Below are 11,106 nucleotides of genomic sequence, written 5' to 3'. Positions count from 1 at the left end.
CTAAAATGAAGGAAAGTACTATGTTTGCATTTTACAGAAAACAGAAGATGACACTACGTTCCTAATACTTATGTTTATTATGAAAGTGTCTCCAAGTTAAAATAGCCCACAATACTGATTGGTTCCAGAGATTCCATAATACTGACTGGTTCCAGAGATTCCATGAAGAGTAATTATTTTCCAAAACAAAACAAAACAAACAAAAAACTCCCAAAAAACCAACCCAAGTTAAACACAAAATAACTCCCAAAGTTGTACACAACAGCTATACATGAAAGCACTCCTAGCTAGCTAGCACATCACTGTGTTTGCAACAGTGGAGCTCTAACACATCACTGTATTTCTGAAAGAGTTGCTCAAGCAAAGGATTTTCATGAAAACACAGGTGAAATGGTGTCATCTGTCTCACCCTGATCCGCAGCGGGTAATCAACATGCATGGTATGGTATGAGAGCTCGTGTACGCAAGTTAAATCCTGGGACTGCAGGAGGTTGAAGCTCAAGAGAAGTCATAAAATGTGTTTTGTTCCACAGATCATTTTAGGTCCCGTAACACTATCATTCTGGTCTTTAGTTTGACATGGGTGATCATTGACATGGCTCCAAAATACCGTTTCATAGTATTTCCTCCATTTTTGAATTGAAAGCAATTTAAAAAACCGAGAATTCTGTACAGACACACTCAAACACTGTGTTTTCATTGCAACTACAGTCAGAAATCCTTACATTTTAAAGGCTATACACGTATGCCACTTTTCCAAACTTCCACCAGTGTTTTTTAAAAAAGAAAATTAAAAAGAGAGTAAGTTTGTCTTACTGAAGTTCCCATTAGGTCCCTGTTCCAAATGAAAACCAGTCAAAACGTAAGTAATACAAACTGGTTTTGCTTTATGGTTTAAAGTTTGCAGAACACTGAAGTTAGGCCTCATAGGGTCTACATTACAGGAAGGGTAAAAAGTATTCAATAGCTCCTCTCGCACAAATGTCACAAGAAGTAGACAATAGGGAGACATAAAAAAATGAGTTGTAGCAAATAGATTAAAAAAATACCAAAGCGTCAACTGTAGAAAACCAGCGACAGCCTATGTTTCTCTGAGAATACAGAGGGCTGTAATAATGAGAAGAATGAAACCGGCATCAGGCTTCCTACCAGAACAGTCTGTGTGAAACGTGCAGGGTCTAAATCAGCTCCTGTTGATTACCACTGACACCTGCTGCAGGGTAACTGCTTTTGCCGTTGTGTCCCGTTTAGAATCAGAAAGGGATTTTCACTCAGATGGATACAGATTTAAGACACAAATCACTTCAATGCAAGCAAAACTTTAGTGCACGTTGTTGGGTCTCAGAAAAGGACAGGGCATTGGTGTTTGTACAGAATGTTCACAGGCTGAAACAAGAGCATCTGAAGGCTTCCAGAAGGAAGCTGCAACACCTGCTCCGATTCTGTTGGAATCATTAAACAAATAATACACAGGAAAAAACTACAAAATGGCAACAAGGAAACAGCATGGGACACTTTGGTATTTTAGAACTGGCACTACTTAACATTGATCAAGATCCAAATGATTCCAAAGTCCACCCTTGTTGTTTGATCAGATATTTCTACCATTTTCTGCAATGTTTTTTAGCTTTTTATGAAGAAAAAGAAGCCACAGATTTTTCTTTTGGTACAATGCATGTCAATATGGAAAACAGTAAATAAAAGCAGATCTGAAACTTACTTTACTATATTCTGGGCTGGCTAGAGATAGAAGACATTCTTACTCTTTACTAATAAACTCTACAGTCTAAAGTCTTTCTTCTTTTTGCTACTTCAACATCTCAACCACTGTGTCTTGTACTATACTATAAAAAGGGAGCATAGAAGCTGAAAACAAATAGGTTATAGAATACAAAGCCTCATTTCTAAAATGACTAAAATGACAATTCTACAAAAGGTACGAATATACAGAACCTTTTAAGACCTCATATTTACCATGAGCTGTGCAAATCACTTCAATAAATTTTCTGGAATATGTGCAACTATCCTCTAAATACTTAATGGCCTCCAAAAGCACTTTGCAAAGCTTTTCAACAGAGAAGCAAACAAATTCAAATTAAGAAGAAAAGCACTGCATTGCATTCTCTCTGAGGAGTGAAAGATGGAGCCAAAGTTTTGACATCCATTGGTTAAAGCAATGAATCAAAACACACTGCCAAGTATGATCACTAAAGCATTTGGGTCTTCCCACCAAAGATATAAAAATTTGAGTTAATTTTTCATTTCTATAAAAAATTGCAGCTTGAAAGTTTAGTTGTTATTATTCGTGAAGTTTAGTGAAAATGTTTCCTTATTCTTATCCCATTTGCACAAATGTCTCAGATGAGTGTTTCATCTTTCCTATTTTCCAGACATGCCTATATTAAGCTTATTTCAGGCTGTTAAGAAAGGACTCGGGGACATGCCTAGGTTACAGGAGATTAGCAGGTTACTGAGAGTAGATGAACCATGGTAGCTGCGTACATGCTTCAGTGCATCACAAATGCAACTTAATTTAAACCTCAGCGGAAGAGTTTCAATCCAAGTTGCATTATTTAACAATGTGAGTACACGAAGAGCTGGTGGGTCAGCTCAGGGATGCCAACCCTGGCTGGCTGAATCAACAGTACACACAGCACAGCTGCAGAGAACCAACAGAGGCCAAAGCCTCCTCCCTTGCACAGGCATCCTTAAAGGGAATTACTTTCTACACCAATATCAAAGAAGCTACCGTACCATGGATGTACGCTGATAATTTAGAGCAGCATTCTGCCCTCAGGGCAAGATAAAATGTTTCATCAGCATTCAGAATTTTGGGACATTTCAAAATATCACAGCTCATTCCTGGACATCATATTTTTGTAACTAACTTTGCATAAGGGAAATGCTCCAGTGGAGGTAGTAATCAACATCATGGAAAAGGAGTGTTTAAACTGCTATTCTCAATGGCCATCTTAACAGGTCAGATTTCAGAAGTTACTATGTTTACCCAATATATCCCAAGATGGTCTTGTTTTAAAATCTCAGTATCATCTTGACAGTAATTATTAAACAAAAGCCAGTTCAAATACTGTGGATGGGATACTTTCGATAGCAATCACTCTATTTCACATTTCATGCTCTGCAGATAACCTGTATAAAATCAGAGGCACAGCAGACAGATGAGAAAAATCAGAGGCAGAGAAACTTCTGCGGAAGAAGGAGATCTAAGTAAGACTCTCCCATTCCCTCAAATATACTCATGGACATATAACCTATGCAACTGATGAATTACAAAGATGGCAGCTGGATATTTCAAAAGATGCTCTGTGGGTTATACATATGAACATACAGTAGTAAAACTCCCAGCTTTTTTTCATGGTTTACAAGTTCTCATTTTTCTTATCTTTATCCTCCACTAAGTGGAGGTGCTATTTGGATTTATGACATTCTGCCTTTATTTTCAGCACATTTCTGGCTAACACACAAGGCTCCCTATGAGTAATAAAGGTTTCAGAAGTTTTCAAGAGCCACCAATAGAATAGAACAAATCTCAGTTTTTCAAAAGAAAGAAGTGACAACACACCTTTCTTCAGTACAATCTGTATACATAGAACCTTTAAACATGTTTTATGGCATCAGAAACCATACATATTTTGCTATTTGCATAGGTATAAGGAATCAGAAATATTTCCCGGCGTAGCATCCCAACTGAACATGGCACTCCAATTCCTTTGTACATAGGAGACACGCTACAATTTTTTCCTGGTTTGTTCCTTCTTTTTTTTTTTTTAATATATATATATATATATATATGTATGTATGTAAAAACATGTACATATATATATCATATATATAAAAAATACATAAGAGTGTGTGTGTGCGCACACACGTGTGTGTCTTTGGTCTATAAGCACATTGGTTCTGTGTGCACATACACAATACTGTTGAAGAGTAGGTTGCATAGAGTCTGTTGTCCAGGAACCTCTCCTACTTCTGGCACTGATGCTAAAATAATCACAGAAGTGTGTTTTGCAAGAGTTGTATGATTCTTAGCAATACAACATCAAATTTTGTTCTAAAAACTGGAAGAAGTGTATATATAATGTTAAAAAGAGATGTTTATTTTGGGTGTTACTTTGTCTCCTTTGGGAACACAGTTCATAAACCTTGGCTAGAACAGGAGAGCAAAATTATTTTATGACCACCCTTAACTTTATTTCTAGAGGTGATAAAATACTGCTGAGCCTTCAAAGCTTATGTTAAGTAATTTCTGCTCAAGTTTTCATGCATTTAAAATAAACTTCTTCTAGCAATGTATAATATCTTCTGCCTTCTATCCTCTCTTCAGCCTACCAAAAAAGTGGCAATAATTGTAAGAACAATACCCAGACTGAGCTGTATCCAAGGAAGCAATGACTTTTCATCTGCTGTTTTTTTTCCATTATATTCCTGCTCTCATCCTTCTGAATTTGCAAGAACAGTTTCAGGAGTGAGTTCTGGATTCACAATGGTACAACTGACCAAACATCTTTCAACACAGAATCTGTGCAAAAAGCTGAAATCTGCAGAAGTCAAAAATTGCAAGGCAAAAATAATATGAGTAAGAGTTTATCCTAACTGTTGACATAAATTATTGTGCATTTGGGTATTTGCACAACTAATCGAGTCTACTTCTAATGCAATTAACCACCAATTCTGAATTTTAAATTATGCTAAAATAATATCCCACAATTACCACTGGTTTTCTTTCTTTCAATTGCTAATTGACCACATTAGCTACTATTTAAAATAGCAATCCAGTGTTTTAAAACTTTAGGTTGAAGAAACAGCCACTGTGATTTGTCAGGCAATTTCAAAACCAGCACTTTAAACACAAAGATAGCAAAAATATCTGAAGCGAGCTAGAATCTGTAAAGCTATGTTCTATCTTACTGTAAGTAACAAACCAGGCAACTATTACTTATAGCAGACTCAGCGAAAGCAACAGGGATGGACAGAAGAGATCTGAGCATGATGCTCCCTACCACTGAGAATCCAAAGAGTTAAAGTTTGAGTAAGGATATTCCCTTTTGTCCAGAAGTTCCCAGAAAGTGTACAAAATAAATAATTTTTCAAAGACAGTAAAAATGAAAATACCGCTCCCATTGTGTCAATTACATACACATACAGCATGCGCCTACTAATACAGAATGGTGTGTCATCTTCATTCACAAACAGGGAATATGGCAGTGCGTTATCAGAATGCTTTGATACTCCTAACTTTTTCTGATGCTGTGATATATGAAGAAATGGCATTCACAACTTATAATTTACTTCCAGTAGCAAACAGTTCACTCTGTTCATCTCATGATTGAACTCAAGGATTAATGCTCCTCTGAGCAAGTGCCACCAGTAAGATACCCATTTGTCCCGTTGGCACCGCCAGTCCCATTAGCGGTGATAGTGCTGTGTGGGGTCTTTGAACGAGGTCCTGTTTCTTCCTCATCTGAGCTTGACTCAACATCACTTAGGTTATCCTTTGCTACCTGTAGAATTTGAGAAACAAAAACAAGCAGTGGGCTATTTAAGGGAACACCTTTTTGCTTCAGACAGAATCAGAGAACTCAAGCTTTTTTCAAATGGAGCTTTGAAAGCAGTCTCGGCTCTGGCATACTTCTCTGCCCTTGCCTGCCTAGACTCATTTCAAACATGGATGCCTATACATGCAAACTCTGTGTGCCAAGACAAGGTGAGAACTTTGCACCGGTGCAGCAAAGGTTAGTACATTCAAGTGAAAGCTCAGGGTTAAGGCAAAGGATTGGGCACAGACTAAAGGAAACAATCCGAGTTCCCTAGTTCAGTCTAGTACCCCTCCCTCTACCCTTGTACTATAAATTTATTTCCTGTATCTTTAATACTTATGGAGACTAATATCTGGTGCAGGGATTCCTGTGCTTCCTTTGGGGTGCTTCTCTAAGACCTGATAATGTCAAGATAAATATAAAATACTTGCACTAACTTCCTCCCCCCTCTCATTCCCTAGAGGCTGTGTTTCCCATGGAACAGGGCTGGGGGTATGGGTAGATGTGAGTACTGCCCTGTGTGCAACTTGTCGTACCAGATAACTCCAGTCTCTGACCTCTGACAGTGAGGGTGGTGCATGGGAACACTGACCATAATCCAGTCCTGTCCCTATTTCCAGCTAAACTTCATTCCTGCCAGTTTATACCCATTTACTGGGTAATTGTGTTCTTTAGATTAAGGAGTCCTCTCCCCTTCTTTGTAACTCTTTGAAATTCGTAGGTGAAGATCGTGAAGTTTGAGAGTTGGGCATTACATCCCTTCAGACCTCCTGAAGCGAATTCTCTCTACTCTGTTCAGTCAGGTGCACCCCAAATGAATACAAATGTGGGGAAGCCAAAGACAGGTGGAGCAAGGAGAGCAAGACAAGGGCAAAACAAAAGAAAATCTTGTAAAGAAAAAGCTCTCCCTGCCTTATTTATCGGGGATGTTTTTCGGAGGGAGGTAACAGCAGCATTGCCGACGTTTAGGATCATAGGATAATTCAGGTTGGCAGAGTCTGCAGGAGGTATATAGCCCGACCTCCTGTTCAAAGCAGGGTCAGCTAAGAGATCAGGCAAGGCTATTCAAGGCTTTATCCAACCTGGTCTTGAAAACCTCCATGACTGGTAAAAGCACTAAAAGGAACAGGTCTGAAGTCCAAGTTATATGCAGCTTGAAAGACAATTCTTTCTGTGCTTTTTCTATCCTTCTTTCTATAATTGAACTTTCTACCCTTTCAGAATCTATCCATGCTCTGCAGGTTACCACACCCGGCAATTACAATTGACTGAATCATAGTGAATGGGGATAAATAACGGGGGTAAAACATCTGGCAAGCCTTTTCCCTATAGAAATCAAAACAATTAAAGAAGAGGAAATGTCACTATATGTATTTTTTGCTTATGGTAATCCTTCTCTACTCTAGAAAGCCCTCGTGACAATTCTGCCCCCTACCTCTTGCCTCAGAAATGGCCCTTTGCCTTTGAGGCTCCCTGTGCTGCCACCATCCTTGCAGTCAAGTCCAGTTGACACTACTCTCTTTGGAATAAAGAAAAAAAAGAATCACACAGTTTCCATATACCTGCTAGTAAGTACAGTTTTTAATGCCAATATCTAGCAAGCCTGCAGTTCTGACACTGATGAAATTGGACTTCAGCTGAGGTCAGAAATTTGATTCTATACTTAACACTGCTCCAACTAACATTATTTCAGTCTCCTTTATATAAAGGGACTTTTATATTAAAGCTGTTGGGGAGCTAGTGATACACTTAGAGTTACTTTTTCATCACACAAAAGTTAATGGGCCCAGCAAGGGGTACTGAGCGCCTATGACACATGTAAGGGCAGAGTAAATGATCTAGCGGTTCTGCATTATCTTAAACTCTCCTAGTATATTAGATTACAGGGCCAAGTCTTCTGCTGTCAAACAATCAAAAGAAGATTTTACACTGCATACCCTTTTGTTTAGGATGTGATTAGCTCTCTTCTTTTTAAAATGCAGCAACGTACCACGTATAAAAATGGTTGTAACATAACAGTACCCAGATACTACAGATAAGAGTGGATTTGAATAGTATTAGATAATGCATAAACAGGAAGTAAAAACAAGCTTTAAAGATAGCCTTCCTTAAACATAAACATTGGATAGAAACATAAACATAGGATATAAATAACTGCAGAAACTGCAAAAGAAAAAAAATTAGTATTGCACAGAATAAATCTTTTGCATAGTGAATTTAAAGGAACTTACATGCAAAGGGTTCCACTTCCCAGCCTTCCAGCACAGCACAAGGAGAGGGACAAACAAGCAGAGTAAGAGAGAATACGTAATGCTCTTTGAAGCCACTGGTTTAATTCAAACAGGACAGCTGAGACTAGTAATTGCCAAAGCAGACAAGAAAAGAAGTGTGGCTTCCAGGCAAAACACAGTTCACAGCTGCATTGTCTTTCATACACAGTGAGTGAGTGGCAGATTCTGTGCTCAGTCCAGCAGCAGGCTAAGTCCTCAAATACATTCTTAGAACGCAGTTACTTGCAGAAATAATCCCATTCACTTCTGGGTGGTCATATATCCAAAATATCTAATTATGTGCTCTACCATTTGGGGGAAAAATAGCTTCTTGTACATCGTATTATTAGGTCTAGAAATGCAATTCTGATCATCTAAATTTGAGTGCAGTACCTGCACAGAAAGTGTACTGGGGTTAGCATTTCTGTGAGTTACAGCTCCCTTTTAACTATAACAATGGCAGCAAGATATTAAATGTTATCCCAACTGGTCTTGCTGTGGGATTCCTGGAAAGCGAGTACGTAGCCCTTTGCAGAGCCTCATTAATACTAAAGACCAGAGGAGGTTGCGATCCATAATTTTGCCACTAACAAAGACAGTAAAGTTTTAATATGTATTATTATTATTACTATCTCTATTAGCTGGGAAATGAACACTTTTCTAACAACCAATATAAAGAAAAATAACAGAACTAGCAGCCCACAGAAACCAATTTGCTTCCTCTTTTATTTTTTTTCCTCCCTAATTGTTATTGGCTTCAGTGCATCAGATTATAAAAAGGAAGTGTGGAAGTATATATAAATACAATCACTAAAAAGAACACGTTAATTTATTTGATATTTATCAGAAGGAGGGGAAAAGAGTTTCCATTAAGGGAAAGAAGAGATAATAACAAGTGTCCTCAACAATGTGTTATGAATTATAAAGAACAAGTAACCAGAGAGTCAATGACCCTCTGTTAATTCTGAAAAAGTTAAAATGTTAAACATGAAACAGAACTGTGCTGTCTTACCTTGCCCTTTGAAATAGCTTTGTAGGCTGCCTTTATGATTAGATAAGACCAAAAACAGTGCAGAACTTGAAGAACCATAAGCAGCATATTTAAGACCCACAAGAAAGGAAAACTGCCCAGAGCTTCGTATAGTTCAAACAAAGTTGCGTTTAATATCCTAGGGGAGAAAGGGACAGAAAAATGATGTTTTATTTAAGTCAACAACAATCTAAAGGAACCTTTTTTAAATCAAGATGACAAATATTTGATTAGATGGGATCCACGCATAAATTTGATTCTTAGAGCAACAATGACTGGGACTAACTTGCAGTGGAAGAGGAGTGACAAATGATTCTATGTCTCCAGAGATAAACAACGTCCTTAACAAACATCACATACAGAAAACAAAGATTCTCAGTATGCATTTCTCCTTTTTTAAAGTTGGCAGGTGGTGGTTGTCTCAAATAACTCCTTGCCTCATTAATAATAAAGGTTACTTCCTTCCATCCTTGGCTTTGTCATCTCCACTTCCTCCACTGATGTGTTCTGTGGAACTTAAACAGTCCAAGACTGATCAATTAATGTGGGATTTCAGCAATACATGAAACAATGGCATACACCTGATAGGATTCAACTTCTCAGAGGGTCTTCTGAGAATGAATGGGAGCTCTGGCTGAGTGTTACAACATAAACTCTTACTTAGTGGAAATAACAGCACCAATAGGAATCCCAAATCAAAATAAATCAAGCAGACTTAAGCCTGGTTCTTGAACAACCTAGATGACTACGCTAACCACTAAGCTACTGCGCAGCAGAAGAGGGTTGCCTCTGGTGGCCACTTTGTGTACAAGATCCAAATCACATACCAGTTAAGTACAAACAAGACAGAAGTTTAGCTGAAAGAAAGGTAGACATCAGGGAAGCACTGGTGGCAGGGGATTGGGTGTCAAGGGAATTAAGGCAGTTCTGGATATCTGAACCAACTTTTTGTAAATCCAAGTTTCAGATACAGGCACTGAAAGTGACTTTAAAATATAGTTTATGAAGCTTTGTCAACTCAGCATTAATTATTCTGCCCAAATATTCCAATACAGAAGATGATTTCTATTTAGACCTTAGCAAACAGCCTGATAGCAGAGAGTGGACAACAGACAGTAGAAAGCAATTGCACTTTCAGAAAAAAATGGTGACTTATGAAAGCCTGTTACTTTGGGGGGAAAAAAGGAGTAAATATGAGGATTTGTGAACTTCCATCCATTTTCCCCACTGGTGCAAAAATCAATTTAACAGTCCATTGGCTTTGTGTTCGCTTTTTAAAATCAATTATCACCACATAACCACTAGATGGCACATTTAATCGAGCAAACTGCTCAGCTCTCCACAGCACCGGCCCGGTTTGGGGGAAAGCGAGCTAGCTAAGGTCCTGCACGGGCTTCCGGGCACAGCTCTTGGTGCGCTGAGCCCCCAAGCAAGGTTTGAAAAAGTAGAGATGCTGGGCGCAACTTTTTACTAAGCAGCCACACTTACCACAGTCCTTTCCAGCAACAGAAAGGGTAGCTCAGGTAATATTAATAACGCTTATGCATATACAGGAAACTCAGGATACAACCTGCAATGGTAATGATTTATGTGTACAAACAGCAATGGTCAAAAATTAGTCAATGATTTCTAATAAGCTGACAGACTGGCCTTAACATTGTAGGGCATTTCATAATAAATACTTACCTTTTTAGTTTTGCTTTTTTATGCTAAACTGCATGATTGCTTCACAATTCTTCCAACTTCTGGTGAGAAGGGGATGCTTTATAACCTTATTATACAGCTGTGTTTTTACAGTGTCTTCTGTTTATGGCGTGAACATCAGAAAATGAACCAATTTTTCTATTAAAGCAAAAAAACCCTCACATTATTGCTTCTACCAGCTAAAACTCTCCAATCTCAGCTTTATGCAATTTGTTCTACCAATGGTGGCTCTACACAGCACAGTAACACCCCAGTTTATAATTCAAGGGGACACTCGCGGGCACAACAAAACACAGCTTTAGCCAGTCCTGTTTACTCCACTGAAAGTTATTTCAATTCTAACTACTATATCAAATTCAAACTTTAAATCAGCAATTCCTGTATGTAAAGCTACTACTGCTACATCCAATTGCCTTTTATCTTAGGCACTCCAGAACTGTAAATGCAGTGATAGGTTTCTATTTACATTTTGATTCACTGGATCGAATTCATCCCTGGGGACTTCTGTTGGAGTCAAGTTATAAAAGCAGCATTAGAGATG

The 11,106-nt window shown here is 38.3% G+C and overlaps 1 protein-coding gene across 4 annotated transcripts in view; it reads right to left on the bottom strand.

Moving 5' to 3' along the window:
• Positions 1-58: 58 nt before the first annotated feature.
• Positions 59-11,106, bottom strand: part of CERS6 (ceramide synthase 6) — a 135,197-nt gene continuing 124,149 nt past the window's right edge. Inside the window, exons 9-12 of one of the 4 annotated variants that reach the window (XM_026094003.2) lie at positions 8,844-9,000; positions 7,793-7,816; positions 6,997-7,080; positions 59-5,525 (exon numbers count right to left, since the gene is read on the bottom strand). In XM_026094003.2, the coding sequence (XP_025949788.1) occupies positions 5,364-5,525; positions 6,997-7,080; positions 7,793-7,816; positions 8,844-9,000 (427 nt within the window). In that variant the 3' untranslated portion in view covers positions 59-5,363. The remainder of the gene's footprint in view (positions 5,526-6,996; positions 7,081-7,792; positions 7,817-8,843; positions 9,001-11,106) is intronic. The other 3 variants (XM_026094009.2, XM_026094017.2, XM_026094026.2) reach the window with 3 other exon arrangements.

This window comes from Dromaius novaehollandiae, chromosome 7 (assembly GCF_036370855.1).
Source record: "Dromaius novaehollandiae isolate bDroNov1 chromosome 7, bDroNov1.hap1, whole genome shotgun sequence".
NCBI classification, from domain to species: domain Eukaryota; kingdom Metazoa; phylum Chordata; class Aves; order Casuariiformes; family Dromaiidae; genus Dromaius; species Dromaius novaehollandiae.
Note: the sequence above shows the minus strand (reverse complement) of the source record. Positions and strands in the feature narration are given on the sequence as shown.